This window comes from Corvus kubaryi, unplaced genomic scaffold (genome assembly GCF_017639235.1).
Source record: "Corvus kubaryi isolate FWS band 111438036 unplaced genomic scaffold, C.kubaryi_AGA036_p1.0 66, whole genome shotgun sequence".
In the NCBI taxonomy this organism is placed as follows: domain Eukaryota; kingdom Metazoa; phylum Chordata; class Aves; order Passeriformes; family Corvidae; genus Corvus; species Corvus kubaryi.
This window is the reverse complement of record NW_024582054.1, coordinates 19,080,834-19,099,106: the sequence shown is the minus strand read 5'-3', so window position 1 is coordinate 19,099,106 and position 18,273 is coordinate 19,080,834. Positions and strand designations below refer to the sequence as shown.

Genomic DNA, 18,273 nt, shown 5'->3' with positions numbered 1-18,273 from the left:
GGACCCCCTGGGAAGGCAGCTACTCTTCAGTTACACGAGAAGAAGACAGACCCAGAATCCTCTGGGAGACCCTATGCAGATCCTTTGTAACCCATTGGCCTTTACCCTCTGACACCCACCCCCTGTATCCCTATAAAGCCAGCCCCCTGCCCCTGCGAGGGCAGAGAGTTGCTCGTCCCTAGCTCCCCTTCGCCGGAGTACGGACCAATAAAGCTACCTCGTGCGGAACAGCTACATGAGCCTTTCGTCTCTCTCTCTGGTCTGGCTTGGCCTGGAGGCTGCCCTGCAGAGCTGAGCTGGAATCACGAGCTGATAATCACTAAAGAGCTGACAGCTTCTGCACAGGCCCTCCTGCCAGCAGCTGAGGGAAGACACCGGGCCTCGGGAAGATGATCCTTCACGAGACCATCTCTCCGGACCGTCACAGCTTCCTTGGTCAGAGCTACTGACCCCACACCAGCTGCCATAGTTTGTTAACATAGTGTTTTGCACTCTGGAAGTTAGTTTTTTCCCTAGTGTGAGATAAGCCAGTGATGCGTCTCTTCAGGTCATTGCTGCAAAGCCTATCTGAATTTTCAGATTGGAAACTTGTAAAATTTTGTGGCCTGTGTGAACTGGGAAAGTCTTGCCAGTAATAGCGTCCTCGTTTGAAATTTGTGCCAGTTTTCATCTAGCAGGATAGTTCTGTGTAGGTGGAGTTGTGGTGGTAGTAGTAAGGCATCCTTTTCTCACGCATGAGCTGAAATTGGTTAAGTGCTGTTAGCTGCACGCTGCTGGCTGCTTTTGTCTTGCTACTCTCTTTTTGTCCTCCATCACTGTATGCAAAATACTACATATTAAAAGATGGCATTGGAATAGTTGGATATTTATAAATGAATGATGTCAGTCAAGCTTTAAAGAAAAAATGAATTTGTTCTGGATGAGAAGGGAACCTGAGAATCTCAGAGCTATCTAAGGCAACAGGACACTCCTTCACTTCAGGGGTTAGTGCTTGGCCCTAAAAGACTTGCTAAACTGTATAAACTCAAGTGTGATTTGAGTGTAACTAGCTTGCTGACATTCACACACTCACGGGGAGGGCAGACAGCATTCCTTGGCAGAAGTACGGTGCCAGGGTAGCTGACAGTGTGTCATGGCCTATTTAAATGGGCAACCTGTCTGTTATGCTGATTTATGCTGTTCTGCATAAACCAACAAAGATCTCTGCTTTCACACGACCTGCAATATGCCAGCAACTGGTATAGAAGCCCTTTCAAAGGGTTCGGTCGGAAACACATCCTTTCTCTATATCCCTGTTTCTTGAGGTATGGACTTGTGCTGAGGAGTCCTGGCTTTCTGCCCATGTGAAATGAAACCAGTCCAGCCTGGAACTTGCTCATGCTATAGTTTCACAATCAGCTTAGCCTGGCATTTAGCAGCTCTACTTTTATAAAAGGCTGTCCCATACTGATCTCTTTAGGTGTAGCTGTCTCTGTTCTTGCCCATACGCCTCTCCTCCCGCTCCTTTCTCTTTTTGTGAGGCAATGTGATGAATAACTGAAAGCTGGGAAGCAGATTAGCTGAAGCTAGCCCGGGCTAAAAAAGCAGTAGAGGAACATTTATGACCATGAAGTCAGTTGGAAATACAGGCAAAAAATGAAAGTGGAAGAAAAATGGAAGTGGAAGAAAAGAAAAAATGGGGTAGATAAGCCATTGGGATTAACGAGAAGAAAAGTGTATCCTGAAGGCTAGGGAGAGAAGTGGTGTTAAATGGATGTGTTTAAAAGTCAGTGCTAAACCCACAAGAGAATGTGAGGTTATAGAGAAGATCAAGAGAGAACTCATAGACATAAACAGGTAAGAAGTGGGGCAATGGTAAAATAGAATGGCTAACCTTGCTTTGCACATGGACTGTATAGGAAAAGGTGAAATAGAAAACCGCAGTGACAATTCATAGATCGTAAATCCGAGGGAAAAGAGAACTAGTTAAAGAAATGGAATAAGAAAAGTCAAAACAAACCTGTGTTGATAGGTGGGAATTCCGTGTTGAGCAAAGCCAAAGAAAAAGAGGATGCAAGAGGCAGCACTTTGCTTCACTTGTTGAGCCCAGCAACTGGGCTCACTGAAACTACCACGACTAAAGATTGGTGGCAATATTTAGGAGGAGGAGCAAATAGCAGAGTGTGAAGGAGAAAGTCTGGCAGTAGTGTGAGCAGCTGGTAACAGCAACATGAAATGAGGCTGGACCAGAATGGGAGAAAAGCAAAGAGCTGGAAATGTTAGGAGGCAGAAAGAGAGAAACTTGGTTCCTTTGCACTGGTTTTATGGAAATTAAACTCAATTGGGAACATTCGAAAAGCAGAAAGACAGTCATTTCAGCTGCTGTTCTAGAATGCGGTCTGAATTTCTCTATTGTGAAGAATGGCTTGCGTGAGATCTAAAAGCAACTTGAAAATATGTGCTGAAGGGCATCTCAAAAGTCAGCTTAGAGCAATTCAGGTGAATATGCCAGATGCTGATGGGAGATTTATTTTTGTGCTTTGTAGGCTGATTTATTAAGCTCCATCTTCCTTTGGACTGTGAGGCTCTAATGAAAAATGAATGTGTATCTCCCCATGATACAATGTGGTGCATTTTTAGAAGTTCCCAACAAATATTCAGGAGGCTGATATGTCTGCCTGGTTTGACTCAGTACTATATGGTACACAGGACAGTGACTAGGAAGCAGTATATCTATCTCAGCTTCTGTTCAGGATACAGTTAATTCAAGCACTTTCTGTGAGTCTCTGTATCATGCTGTATTTGTGGACATGAGATTGGCAAGTCGGAAGTTTGAGCTGATCACCGAGTTTTTTCATGATGTTTCTATAGCTATCTTACTTGTTCATTTCAGATGGGGTATATATATGCCATATTTTTTTCAGTAGTTAGCATAAAATATAAATTACTTAATCAATTACTAATTGTCTGGGAATATAAATCCTTGGCTGACTCTCTTAATAAACTTCATAAACATTATTTTTATTTACCACCTTTCTAGCTGCTTCTAACATGACCTGTTTCCATTGAGGAATTCTTCCTGTGGCAGTAGTCACTACGAGAAGGGTATTTATGGATGAATTTGTGGTGTCAGCCCTCTACTTCTCAATTGCTTTGTATCTTTTGTCATTTGTTTATGCATTGTATCTTTGTTCCACCTTAATGAATATTCAGTTCAGTTGTTTATTCAACTTACATGTGCAAAAGATGCTACTATACTTTGAGCACATATTAAAAAGCTTAGATCAAAGCTGTTTCCATGGTCCTAGAAATTTCCCTTTGGAGCCTATACCAACTTGCGTAGGATACTAAGGCATGCGGGAGGCTGAGTCTTTGTTTTCTTTGCAGCACGCTGTTGAGGCTGATAATGCAGGAGTCAGTCCCATTGGAAATTCCTCTAACAACAGCAGCCACTGGGACCTTGGAGGTGCCTTTTTCTTTGCTGGAACTGTCATCACAACTATAGGTATGTTTATGTTTTAAAATACATAGTCACGCTGAGACGTGGATAATGAAATAAATTTGAGGAAGGTAGACAACAAAGAAAAAAGTAGCTGAAGTGTGTTTCTCTGTTAGCAGAAGACATGACCCCAGCATGTGTCAAGGACACCGAGTTTCTGGGTGTCAGAAGCTGTTTACACAATTAGGGTAGAATAGCAATGCTGAGCTGAAAACAGGTAAGACTGATGCAGGCTTTATAACCCTGTTCTTGATGTAGATGCAGATGGTCTCAATTTTCACTAAAAAGATCATGAAGCTGTACCAATGAAATATTCTATGGTTGTTGGGAATTTGGATTTTAATATTATAGATGAATTTGCCCAGAAGTGTAACTTTCTTCCTAAGAACACAAATTAATTTTGGCTTATGCTCTGAAGTTTGATAGAAGCAATTCTTCTCATACCTTACTCCTTGCAACTGGAAATGTATTCTCATACCTATTACAACCTTTTTAAAATTCGTACTTGCTTTCATACTAACAATTGGAAGGAATTCCACAAATGATATACTCTGTAAAAAACCCCCCAATTTTACTTTTCCATTCTAGAATTCATAGCCTTGAATTATTGACACATTTCCCTGTGTTAAATGGGTATACTAAACTGCTCCCTTCACTTTTCTTGAACCACTAATTTTAGTAAGATCCTTATTCAGGCCCTAATCATCTCTCCCCATGCATTGTGTCCAATGTATTTAGTCTCTTGATCTCTGAATGTTGGCCTTGGATATGCTAAGGTTTTGATCTCTCCTCTCTGAGCCAGTTTTTTAATCTCTCCTCTCTGAGCCAGTTCCTCTCTTGAGGAATGTTCAACAAGCTCGCATTTCAGAAGACAGTCTGAAGGAAAAAGAAAATAAACTAATAACATTGTTGATAAAATGAATCTGCTGACAATTATACAGTACTTTTATAATTTTAAGCTTGATTTCAGTGCTGTCATAGTAATCAGATCAAGGGATCTAATTATTTGGAAATCACTGGCAAATTGTTGATTTTTATTTGCATTGTCTTTGAGTATTATTCTGCTTTAAATATTGTATAAAGTGCTTCTCCACATTACAGCTGTGATGCACACACTGGTGGCTGTACAGACAAATAACTTGACAATCACATAACCCTTCAATAAAGTGTGAGAATCTGACTAAATTCTGTAGGCTTTTTATACAACAAAAACAAAAAAAATCCTGTGGCAGTTAAAAGACTTGCTGTGGGGATCATCTCTAACAGTGGAGTCTGTGCCTTTGGCTCTGCCTTTTCTTTGTTGTCAAAGTGAGGGGGAAAGAGTGATAGTATAGAGTGTACAATCTGTGTTCCTCTATATTAAGCTGCATTACCATGTATTTTTAATAGTAGCATAAAACCAGCAGGTGGCAAGAAAGAAAAAGTTTCTGATTCCAAAGTAAGAAAACCGTCCCTTAATATTTGTTTACTCAATAGTCCCAAGTGACAAGCTTTTAAATCACTCATTAAAGTAAATGCCACTACATAGGCATAGTTTATGCAGGCGTATTCATTGACATCTGCTATTTAAAAAACTTATTGAAAAGACCTTGGATTTTTGCCCATATTTGTTCTAACTTCTCCATGAAAGAAATTTTTATAGGCTGCATAAAGTCTGAGTATTGTGTCAGGGCATGAAAATGGTTTTAGTTTATCCACCAGAGGCTTGTTAGGGCTCCTCTTAAGCAGAAACTCAGCAGATGACCTGGTCAACCTCAGTCCAGTGGCCATTGGAGCCTGGACTTTCTTGGAATTTTAGGGGAAATCTGGGATGATGGATGCAGCTGTGAAAAGGACAGTAGGTTATGGGACATGCATTATTGTATGTCAGCATAGTTCTTTCACCATCCCATGACAGAGGGATATAGCCAGTGCCAGTGTTGCCAACCCAACAGGAACAGGACCTTATACTTTCGTAGATCTCCTCCTCTCTGGACGCTTTATTGCATCAGTTATTTGTGATTATGTGATAACTTTTAATATTTAAGTAATTATGTATAGTTAAAATCAAAATCTCTATGACATTTCAATTAAGATACCTGATCTTAAATAAAATGGTGCAAATATTACTGTCAATTCTTGGTTTTTTTCTCTTTAGCATTTTAACAGAAATACCATGGCTACTGGAGTCATAATGCTTTACTGAAAAAGAGTTCAGGGGCAGATTTGCATAGTGTGGGTACAGTTTGGAGGCTGCAGTGTAACTAGTCAGTATGATGAGGGGCTGAGGAGAGTATGAGCTAACCACTGAAAATGAGCCTTGTCAGGTGAATCACACTCCTGTCAGGAAACCATTGGCACAGGCCAAGGAGAGCTGCAGCATGCAGGCACCAGGCCATCATGGAGGGATTTTTGTGCCGTGATATCAGCTTTAATTAAGCAAACAGCAATTTTAGATAGGCTGAATCTACAGAAAATATGGGTAATTGAGGCTTCAAGAAAAATGGAATAAAAGAGGGTGGCTTGCCCAGGAAATGACATAATGCCATTGAAACTATAAATAGGAATTACAGAACAAAGGTATGCCTGCAGCAAGAGCAGTTTTTTTAAACCTATTAGTTTTCTAAAAAGCTGTGTATAAGTTCTGAGAGTCTGACAATTGTTTTTCTCCTCAGGATATGGGAAGATGGCCCCAAGCACTGTTGGTGGCAAGGTTTTCTGTATTTTGTATGCCCTATTTGGGATTCCACTGTTTGGCTTCTTGCTGGCTGGGATTGGAGACCAACTTGGAACCATCTTTGGGAAGGGTATTGCAAGGGTGGAAAAAGTTTTCAGAGTAAGTTCACTGACAGTTTTTTGCTTGTGTTGTATAGCCTGCTCTTAATTTGGTTGCTATTACATGCGGCATTTTGTACGTGTTGGACACCATGAAACATTTACATGTTTAGTTGAGATGACAGTTAATGTCTGTAAGTGGAGAGAAATAGACTTCTCTAGATGATGATCCGACTCAGAATTTCCTTATTGAGGGTATTGCTGGGGAATGTATCTCCTAAGTTAGTGTCCTTACAAAGAATGGTTGTAAAACAGTCTTCAAAACACCACAAGTTGCTTTAGATAGGCACATCTGTTCACTGAAAATGGAGAGAAGGTAATGGTTCCCTGAAGGAATAGGGATGTGGAGTAGGTCCTGACTGTACTGCTGATAAAGCCTAAAAGACTTGGAAAGCAGGGTTGCTGCTGTGAGAGTAAAACTGGGAAGAGAGATGGTTGAGTGATATGCCCTCACTGCAAGGGGACAGCTGTGTTGGAATAGATCTGCAGCTCTACTACAAAAACTGCTGTAATGCCACTGGCTGAAATCATGATCATTACCTGCCCTGCCTGCCATGAACACATCCTACCCTAAATTTTTGTGTAGACTTTTGCATATGTAATTTCCCTTTATGTTGCCAGTACCCTCTGCTTTTGAGTCTGAAATGCTGTAAGCAGTTCCTTCGCAAGCAGTGCCACAGACCTGGCAAATGCTGTTTTGCTAACTTGCTAATGGTTCACTTCAGGGATTCTCTCTTTGAGGCAGAACTTCTAGAGGTGACCTGTGTGATGCTTCCCTTGGAGGTGGCATAACTGAAGGTAAGTCTTTCCAGGGATGGAGTGGATGAGAAGCTGCCCAAGCTGGTTAGTTTAATAGACATCTATTTCTAAAACATTCCCACAGGTGAGAGCAAATTAGTTGTAACTGTTTTTGTTGAAAGGAAGTAATTAAGTATTAGACTGAAGTATAAGCACTTTTCATTTTGATTAAATGACTTTGAAGTGTCCCAGACCAGACATAAATAGTATCTCAGAATAGATGTAGTAAAAAGTGACTAGTGATTATGGGTGAGTAAGCATGTACATGCCTGTTTGGAGAGCACTTCAGAAGGCTTATATTTCCATTTAATGAAAATAATGTTATTGAAAGGTGTCTCAGTTTAGTTTGGCAAAAACGCAAGTAAGATCCCTAATTTCTTTTTTGCCTACTTTTTTATTCTACCTGCTTCACTTCAGTGGAATCTCTGAACATTCCAGCCTGCTTCTGCCCAAGAAAAATGACAATCTTGAAGTCGTGATATGAATTGAGAGTCAGAAAATCTTTAACTAATTGTCAGCTGAGTATTGTATTTCTGAGTCACATGGACAAGACCATTAAACTGTCAGTATGATAGTTTATGATTAAAACAATCAGAGAATCACAGAATAACTGGGGCTGGAAGGGACCTCTTGAGATCACCTGCTCCAGCCTCCCTGCTAAAGCATAATACATACTCGAAGTATTTTAAGATTCACAGATGAATGCTGATCCTAATGTTTCATATATTTGGCACATAATGTGAGTTCTTTTGGTATTTAAAGTATTCCTTCATTTTCTTGAGTTAATGCAGCTGCTTCTTGCTTACAGCCATCTAAAGCATTTGTTTTCCTCCTTGGTATTTTGTCAGCTTCCAAAGGAATTTAGAGATTGTGGTCTTCTTGTTTAGCTGTGTGTTCATTCCTTTTATTTTGATTGTCATAAATCCATTACATTCTATTACATCTATTATTTTGTGATTTGGTGAACAGGGTTATACATAATTTCCTTCATTATTCTTAGTAATGAGTTTCACCTATTTGAAATATTTCTGATATAGTTTAGAATTTACATGTATCTTAGTAACTAGTCTTAATACCAGTGGTTTCAATTTAAGTGATTATTTACGTAACATTTGATATATGCAGAATATAATAATCATTATAAATTTAGTAATTATTTAATTTATTATCACATTATATTTACACTGTTAGGCTTCATAAATGTTTGTACCTAATCAGATGAAGCCTCAAGTAGAGTAACAGTTCTTGATTTAACCCTGAGCACTGAGCAAAATTTAATTAAATGTACAACTCTTGTTTCTTGTTTTGTAACCGTCTCCGTAATGAACTGAAATGCAGCATGTTCGTGGGTGCAAAACAGCCTGTTACCACCTTAAAAGAGAGGACATAAAAATTAGGAGAATAGTTAGCAAGAAACTAAAAGAAACAAACATAGGCTAAAAAGATGCTGAAAACAATAAAATGTTGGGTGGTGTGCCTGACAAATCTTCTAGAGGTAGCTGAGTAGTCACTGAGTGTGCGTCTGTGCTCTAGTGAGAGTACAAATTAGCTACCTGTCTTATTTGTCCTGGGAGGAAACTCAGCATTTGTGTAATGCATGGAGTTTCCATGTTCATATGCCTCAGCACTCTGCTTCTGTATGTATCCACTTGCCTCTGTTTATCCAGTTCACTCTTAGGAATGTTGCACAGCTGGTGTCAGGGCAGCCAGGAGTTCCTGAAGTCCTTGCAACTTTGTCATTTTCTGTACAGGTGGAAGGGACTTGAAGGCAGCATGATCTTGCATTGTCGTTAGGACCATTTTTGAAGCTAGGTAAGAGGCAGTATGCACGCACTGGCAGGTGGGAAGGAGAGGAAGGATCTTCTGTTGTCACCACACTCCTTTCACCCAAAGCATTTCCTTAACAGGTCTCTTGCTCCATCCAACAGTGTATCTGTGAGCATGGAGCCCATGCCACACTAGGGACAGCTTGCCTCTGGCATTCCTCAGCATAGCTGGAAAGATGAAAGGAGGATTCCTCCCAGAGGAGTTGTGCTGGTGCATTTCTGCTGCTTCTGACATGACCTGTGCAGAGCCCCACCAAACCTACCTTAATTAACACCATAAATTAGATCTTAGGGATCCCACATTTAACTACTGCAGTAATCAGCCCACACATTCTGTGGGAATTTTAAGAACAATTTGACCTACATAAAGTGAGAAGGAGATCTGCTCTTATCAAGTACACACTACCCCAACAGTAGTGACAGAATATTTCAGCAGAGGAGCTGCATGCATGCCACCACTCATCTTCTAATCCAAAATGTTCGCATTATTTCAGTGTGCAACTAGCCAGGAAAACAACTACTCATTTATGAGTAGGTAGGGCTGGAGGTATTTCATTACAAAATAATGCTTTGTAAAAAATAGAACTTTTCATGTACCATTTTAGGAAACTGAGGCACTGGCAGGATGATGCTATCCCAAACACCATGCATTGACTAGTTTATGCCATCTGTCCTACTGGAATGATTATATTTGGTACAAGTAAATAAGCATCAGACAGGTCAGAGACGTAAACCAAAGCTTCCCCCACAAAGGCCTGTCTTCTCCGCTCCTGGTTATTCCTGTATGTTCCATCTTCAATAATCTAGGGCAGAACGTGGGTCCCAGTCTGTTTTTACATGCATGCAGGTGTGATTCCCCAGAAAATGAATATGTGCAAGGCCACCAGATTCAATATATACACTGGCCACAAGCATCCAATTTCTGGGTCCAGTGATGAATCAGCCCTCCCAGACTACCTTGGAAAAGCACGTATACACTCAAAATTTAATTTAAAAGTTGGTAATTCTTACAAATAGCTTTTTGCCCAGTGAAACTTTCTAGACACAACAGAAATAAAATATGCATTTCAAAAAGTAGTATTTTTATCTTACATACATGAGGGATCTTATGAACCACCTGTGAATGTTTCTATAATAGACAGTAAAACAAAGCCCCATTCTTTTCGCTTGCTCTGTACACACAGTGTCTGTAAGCATCTAAAGATAGAAAGCACTCCATAGGCAGAGTACACTGTCATAGAACACAGCAGCTGCTATTATCATGAGTTAAATATAGGCTAATTCGGATAGTTTTTTTTCAACCTTGAACGAGTGTTTAGATTCTCACCAGAAGTAGATGGGTTTAGCATAACCTGAATGATCTTCCCTTATCTTGCAGTTTAGTACAGATGCAGGCATTCAGCCTGGGAACAATGTGCTTCTGAGAGCACTCCAGGATTTTCTGGCTTCTGAGGTGAAGCCACTGGGAGCAGTTCCTGGGCTTGGTTGCTGCTTTCACTCCTCTGGTTTCCAGCAGGATGCTGAGGACAGGTCTGGCAACACAGCTAGGTAGACTGTGAATTGCAATACCAGGATGTGAGTGAGCAGCCAGAGACATGGGTGGTGGCAAGGCCACCACTGAAAATACCCTACTTTGTGCAGAAAGGCAATGCCTCTGTAAGCAGTGTGTGCTTCACTGAACCAGGGGCCTGTCAGAACAGACACATCTGCTACCTTTCTTTCAGGTTTTCAGCTTGGAGAACATGTTTTGTTCTAGTTTCCAGAGACATGCTATGAAAGTGATGTGCACTTAGTATTTTTGTGAAAGATAGCAGTACAGATCACCTAACCTTAGAACTGTCCTAAGAAAAGTAGTTCTTTGTTGGCAGATGGGGATGAGGCTGGGGTAGGAGTAAGGGCTTCTTTTAGCAACTGTCAAAGCTCTACTTTTCCTAAACTTTATTGTTTGTCTTTCTGAATACATCTGATCAACTCTAGCTACTCTTTCACTAAAGATTCAACTTCTTTTTAGAGATTTTTGGCTCCTCTGATCTCTTACTGTAAAAGTGACAGGAATCGTTTTTACTAATTCCTTCCCTGAAAATGAATGGAAAACAGAATCTGGGAAAGAAACTTTGTATAAGAGAATAACTGTGTAGAGGAGGAACACTTAAAAACACAGTCTTTTTTCATAGTCTCCCCTCTGTCCATGGATTTGCTCTGTTCTCTCTCTCCCCTTGATCTCTCTCCTCCTCTTCATTTCCTTGGATTACAGCAAAACTGTAGCATTTTACCTGACACTAGTGCAGGACTGGTAACTGAGACATCAACAGTTTGCTGTTCAAAGAATTTAGTTGAGGTGGCCTTGAAGTTCCACATTTACCTCTTCCCTAAGGCTTCCCATAGCCCAAGGCCCCTGTCTGCTTCACCCCAGAGAGCCCCCACCCTGTACTTTGTTTCTAGCCCCATAGCAGCATCAATTCTCATTTTTTTCAGCTGAACCGAACTTTCAGATGAGATCATTCCCAAAGCCAGAAATTCAAATCCAGATCACTACTTAGGCAAACCAGCGAAATCATTCTGGACTTGCACTCATGTTACTGAATTCAAAATCTGGGACATGGTTAATCCATAAATGTATTATAACCAAAGTGATACCTTAGCTAGTACACTCCTCTTTGTAGTTCTGAATACATGGCTGGACACCTGCATTTCTGAGTAGATTAAGTTAATGGAAGACTGATGGAAAAGTTTCCTCTCCGCTTTCTGGTGTATAATGAAAATGTACAAAAATCAAGACAATCTCTTTTATTTTGTTCAATTACATTGCATTACTAGACAGCATCAGTGTGTTATTACATCAGCTGCGAAAAACCCACCGAGGATATTAACACTTTAGCTTTTCTTTTTTAATATAGTGTTAGTCACTGCGATTTTCTGTAAGGAAAATGGTACAATTGAAAAAAAAAAAAAAGTTATATTCACTTACGAACTTCCACCGAGTAACCTGTCCCATGCAGTGATCCATCTGCCATCTGCTGGCATCCTGGACAGAGCCGTCAGGACAGGGTGTGAAATTCAACCTACTGTTGCACGTTCACAGTATTATTCTAAGATTATACAAGGTTTATGAGTTGAAAGTTCAGTGTTCAGAGCTTAGCCTAACAATTCGCTGAGTCATTTCCACCAAAACTAAATGGCAAAGAAATATAAAAAATCAGTGATGAGAAAGGTGATTTACAAATCCAGAACAAATGCATGTAAACAATCTCAGCTCATGATCTGTTCTTTTGTCTGTCACACCTTAAAGGTCCCTCTAAGAGTCACATTTCCCTGAGCAGGGTTAAAATAGAGGTGCTTATAGACAACAAAGGATTGGTTTCTGTATGTAGATACTTATGTGGGGTTTATTTTAAGTAGGTGTGCACCTGAATGTACATTTCAAATTGGACTGTCTTGAAGTTTAGGAGTGATTTAGAATAAAACCTACTTCCAGTTCTGAATTTTGCAGTTAGTTAACTCTAGGTTTATGGATACACACATAGCCAAATGCTAACAGAAGGGATTTGCAGCCAGTGTGCTTTTCTTCATAATCCCAATAAATCATATTTGGCTAAAAATTAACTTTACAATGTAAGAGTAATAAAAAAATCTGGATACACTCTAGTGCTTGCTACCAGTACATCCATAGTGCCTCACAGATATGGTGAGCATTTTAATTTCACTTTTGGTTCCTCTGTTTTAAATCTGAAGACATGCTTTTATAAATTACGATAAAAGTGAAACTAAGGAATGCAGGTACTGTAAGAATCCACAAATTGCAGCAACTCTGTAGGCTCTATACAAAGAGCATAGCAGAAAAAGCAGCTTGTAAGAGCAATACACAGCAGCTGGCATGCTGGGCATGGATGCACCAGTCAGCAAATGCTCTGCCTATCTTTATTTCAGCTTGTCTTCCGCATCAAACTTTATTTGGACCAAAAGTTACTGTCTTTAAAAACACAGTCAGTGCTGAGATGTTAGACTCTGGGATCATTTGTCTCTAGCAGTTTAAGGCTGATGTGCACCCCTCAGGAAAACAGACTTTGGTACAATGACTTATTAAGCATATGGAGACTCGAGCAGTTCATCTCCCACCACGCTGGAGTGGGTTGTAAACCAGTTCTGATGGGTGAACTTCTGTCTCCATCCTGTTGAAAAGGAGTCTCATTATGCAGAAACAGCCGGGCATGGCATGGAAGAATGTTTCAATCCTTTCAAAAAATGTTGTTTGACAACCGTTCTACTCAAAATGCATGTGCACTCCTGAAATCCTGGACTTCATTGTCCAGATGTGTGCTCCAGCTTTGGAAAACTCTGGTTGCCTTCTTGTCTAGTTCATCAGTAACGTATATGTTACAAAGAGAACTGTTCATCTCTGTAGTCTACAAATGTTTTCCTTTGCTCCTTCCTCCCTGGGCTCCCTCAGTGCCCTCCTTTACAAGCATAGTTCTCATTGCTTTTCCTGGATGCAAAGCAGTCCAGACACAGCCATCTGGACACTTCACTGGAGTATGTCTAGCAATGGCAGAAGTGTGACTGTAGACTCTTACGAAGCTGAAGAATGAAAGGCAGGAATAGTAACTTTACAATGCCAGTCTCTGAAATACTTTTCTCCTTGACATGCTGCAAACCACATATTTTATTAGGTTTCTAATTGGTGTTTTAATCATGGTGGTGGAAAGACAGCAGGAAGTTTTATTTTAGCTTTTGATCACCTTGCTGTAGTAGTACTCATGCTCCAGTGCCAGTCGAAGATACAGGCAAATGGTAATCCTGTGGGTGAACAAAACAACTGATTGTGACTTCATTACAGGCAGTGACTCCTCATCATCCAGAGCCAAATTTGTCTCTGAATTCTGTTTTAGGTTAAACCATTGTCTCACATATGTTGGGTTTATTTGGATCACATACCCCCTCCATTATATTTGAGCTGCAGAAAAGTATCTTTTTCTGCACAGACCTAGGATAGTAAGCTAGTACTAAAAAATTCATTAAAACACCTATGGATCCCAGCTTTTGACATTTTAGGCCCTCTAATTGAGTATTTAATTTAGTTAGTGATGCTTACAGCTATTCAACTTCAAGGAAAGCAACTCAAGTGTAGCAGAAATTTTGCTAATTTTGTTCTTATCCTCTGGTCTTTGATGGTGAGTATGTTATACCAGGAATTGCAAGGTAAAATCCATTCAGGTGCAAGGAAGCCATGTGGAACAATCATTATTAACCCATTCTTGCACTCCCTGGGTGGAGGAATATAGGTGTGTCTTGGGGTGACTTTATGATGTGTATCCCATATCGCTGTCCTATGCCCAGAAATTAATTCTTGTGCCTTTCTATTCCTCTAAACTGAGCCTGAGAGGAGGAAGGAAAAGCTGAGCAAAACCTTTTCAAAGCAGTTTGCAGCTTGTTCAAGGTCACACAGAGATAGCGACTTTTTTTTTCCAGCCAGCTTTCAGCCAGTTGTTCAGTTTCTTATTCTCTGGAGAGACACTGAGAATTGAACTTTTTTCCTTCCCTGGAATTTCGGATTTTCTCCATTTTCTGCTGGACTGCTTCAATATCAGAGCACATCAGGAGGACTTTCCACTGAGCACAGAGGGCCTGGCCCTGGGCCAAGCCGCAGCTCTGAGGAGACCAAAGGGAGGACTCGAACATTTTCCCAGGTTTTTTTCTTCACAGCAAAAGATTTTATTATTTAGCATTATTTTCCTTTTCCCGTGTGTTTGTTAAAGAAACAGTTTTTATCTCTTTTACTTTCCTTCGAGGAAAATTTATTTTTCCTGAACCTGGTGGGGGGAGGGGTGGTTGTGCCTTCTCTCAGAGGATATATTTCTAAATTTGGCCAAACCAGAATAAGGTGTAGCTCAGAAGGGATTGAAGGAGGGAAGGAAGGAGCAACACATTACCAGTGCATTACAAATTCGGCCTCTGTAAAATTGCTGAAGTCTATGCCACCAGCCTCTGTTGTCCTTTGTTTGCTCCAGTGTTTGAGAGAAACATATGTATACATGGATTCCTCTTATTCAATTTGTTTTTGTTTTGTTTTTTTTTTTCCCCTTGGGCTGAATATAGGTCAGCCATAACAGAGGTTTGGGATCATAATTGTTATTTTTGTAATAAGCAACATGCAGAAATTAGCTGGTGCATATCAGAAAGCCCTATGTGTGCTTTCTAGAGAGAGGAAGAAGCTCGGAAAGGGGTATATCAAGCCTAGAAAATTTCTGAGGCAGTGTTTCTGTATTTTCATGACATGGTACTCGCGTTATGACTGCAGCAAGATCATGAATAGAGATTTACAAAAATGACATTGGAGAAAGCTGCTGCTCTGTCAGAAGCTTGTTGCATATTCCATCTGGGTCTAGACAAACACCCCACAGACATGTGGTTTTATGGGGAAAAACAATGATGTAAAAAAAATAAGGAAGAAATCCTTCTTTACTCTGACCTGTGTCTTGTATGAGTTCAGGATTATCTCTCCCAAGCTTAGTAATAAATGTGAGTGCCTACAGCTTTTAATGTCTGTCTCCCCTCTGGTACTGACTACAGTTAAAAAGCAGAGGATGGATTCTACACCTTCTCGTGCAGCCATAGCATTCTTTATAAAACATGAGAACTAAAATAACACTGAGGCACCACGAGGTTAGAGTGTAAGGAAAGCCCATATCTAGTAGACTGGTTCAAACCCCTTTTCATAACCCATGGAGGTGTGTGAAATGTCATCTATATTTTAAAATATATTATAATTCTGCTGCTTGTTTTCAAAGGGTGTTGTCTTCTTCACTGATGTGGTGAGTAGGCCCTGGCTGGCAGTAAGCACCCACACAGCTGTTTGCTCACTTACCTACAATGATAGGGAGAACATGGGAAGAACATAGAATGTTCTCTGAGAAACCTCATGGGTCAAAATAAAGACAGCAAAATCACTTAACATGTACTCTCACAGGCAAAACAAACTTGACTTGTGGAATTTAAATTAATTTATTGACAATTAGCATAAACAATTACTGAGTTGAGTGCTCAGAAACAAAACCCCCACAAACATTCAAAATTCCTTTCCTCCCCATTTTTCAAGCTCAGCTTCACTCTCAGGCTCACTTCACTCCAGACACCTCTCCTCCACCCACGTTGTTACTGTGGGTTACACTCAGTCCCTCCAGTGCAGCAGCAAGTGGCACAGGGGTTGGGGGCAGAACACAGTGGTTTCTCTGCTGTTCTTAACCCTTTTCCTCTGGTCCTTCTCTGGTCCGCCATGGGCTGCAGACCCTCCAGTATCTGTGCTGCCATGGAGCAGCTCCCACTCACCTGACCTTGTTATTCCCTTGTTCTCTGCTCTATTCCCTTGTCTTCTGCCTGTCTGGCATTCCTGCCCTTTCTTAAACACGCTTTCCCAGAGGTGCCACTGTGTCATCTCAGTGGCTCAGCAGTGCCCTGAGGTGGGTCTATTGGAGCCAGCAGTGCCAGAGAACAGAGAAGAACAAAAGATTGTTGTATTGTTCTTAGGTGTTATGTCCAAGACAGTGATATTTAAAATACATTTACCTTCAGTAGTCTCATTTAGAATGTGAAGGAGCTAGGACAGCTTATGACAAAATCCACAGTGACTGTTACAGGCAGCGAAGACGTTGGTGTGACCAAATTGCTGATGACCAAGGGGCTCTGTGAGCCAGTGCTGTGCCAGTCTTTCCATACAGCCTGATGAGAAGGGCATCACACCTTACTGAGGTATGTGCCAGGCTCTGGACCAGGACTGGCTTGCATTTGGCTGAGAGACAAGCAGTGTTAACCTATGACTGTCTGCACTATCTGCACTAGCTTTGCAAACATATTTTGCGTAAGGACATTATCTAATGTTTGTGAGCTGATACATGTGATATTCTGGTTTATGGCTTGAGTATGAAGACTGTCATTCCTGGTGTTAAAATATTTTGGTCTGGAGGAAGTGATTTAGAAGACAAGCTGTTTAATTAGTGCATGGGCAGAGACAATCTGTTATGAGAATAGTTGGCAGCATGGGGAAGGGCACAAAGTTAAGAGTAGGTGAAGGGAACAAAAGAAATATTAAAGAAATGTGTTTTCTTTGAAATGTGTTTTTTCTGCTCTTTTGGAGAGATGAGGACAGCATTTTCCATGCAGGCATATTACACTGACTCTAAAAATATGCCATTGGTCATACAGCCAAAAAGGTAACCAGCTTGCCCGGAGCCTTGGGGATATTTGTCAGGAATTCAGAAAAGGAAAAGTTTGGAAGATGGAAAAACCATCTGAGCTTGCTGTGAAGCAGCAAGTGTTCCAGTGCTATTTTTGGTTTAGTAGTACTGTATACTGGGGGAGTTTTTTATGAAATGAGAGGTGGCACTACCGAATCTTGGAAAAGGCTTATATGAAATATGCTGTTCATGGAAATAGATATGTTCCACGTATTTAGCATTTAGTCTAGTCTGATAAATGATGGTAGCTTCTTTTGATCCCATACTTAATGTCTCCTGCTCCCTTTTCATAGGAATGTATATCAACCCTGTGGTCTCAGTTTGCAAACTCAAAAACATTGTTTGGTGCTTTTGTTGTCAACCATCAGGTCAGAAAAACTGTACCTCAGTTAATTCACCTGAAGAAAGCAGAAGACATAAAAAATCCACTACACTGGCTTTGCTCTATTGGGCCAGAGAGAGAAAAAAGAAAGTAAAAAACCCAAGGTTTATTTTAACTCATGAAATGATTAGGTAAGACCAAAACTACTAAACCGCCTGTATATATAATAGAAAAAGGGGAAAAAACAAAGCTGCAGTTATTGATGGAAAAGATGGATAATAACTAAATTCCACTGATAAGGGTGTTTTCATTAGTCTGTCTCTTCTTACCCCTCTTGGCACTACAGCAGATTGACAGTAGGTTGTTTGAATTAATGGAAGCAAGATGATATCAGTAATGTTGCCAGTTTAGCACTTAGCCACCTTAAGAATAAAATCAGCACTGTCATTGGAAAATGGAAGTGACCCCGATGGGTGCACAGAAAACTGTCAGTTCTTAGATTCCTTCTTTGATGTTTTCCAGATTAGTTCTAGGTGGATTTAAATTGGTCTCATTAGCAGGGACTAATTTATTTATAGTTGAAGAATGTCTTACAAACTACGTGCTTCATCACTGTGGAGAGAAATTGTTGGTAAACAAACTTAAAAAGAGAAAGAGTGGAAAATATCTCTTTTAAAGGTGTTTTAACTTTACTTGAACAGCTATAAGATTAGCTGCCTTTCTTGGGGGAAGGTGTTTGTTAAACTATTTGTAAACTATTTGTAAACTATTACTTTTTGACACCTATAGAAAATTCTGTATTCATGC

At 40.3% G+C, this 18,273-nt stretch overlaps 1 protein-coding gene across 1 annotated transcript in view; it reads left to right on the top strand.

Annotated features, from left to right (window-relative positions):
• The window catches only part of KCNK10 (potassium two pore domain channel subfamily K member 10), a 69,689-nt gene that overhangs the window by 30,480 nt on the left and 20,936 nt on the right, over nucleotides 1-18,273 (top strand). The window contains exons 3-4 of the mRNA XM_042047688.1: nucleotides 3,367-3,484; nucleotides 6,133-6,293. Of these exons, the coding sequence (XP_041903622.1) occupies nucleotides 3,367-3,484; nucleotides 6,133-6,293 (279 nt within the window). The remainder of the gene's footprint in view (nucleotides 1-3,366; nucleotides 3,485-6,132; nucleotides 6,294-18,273) is intronic.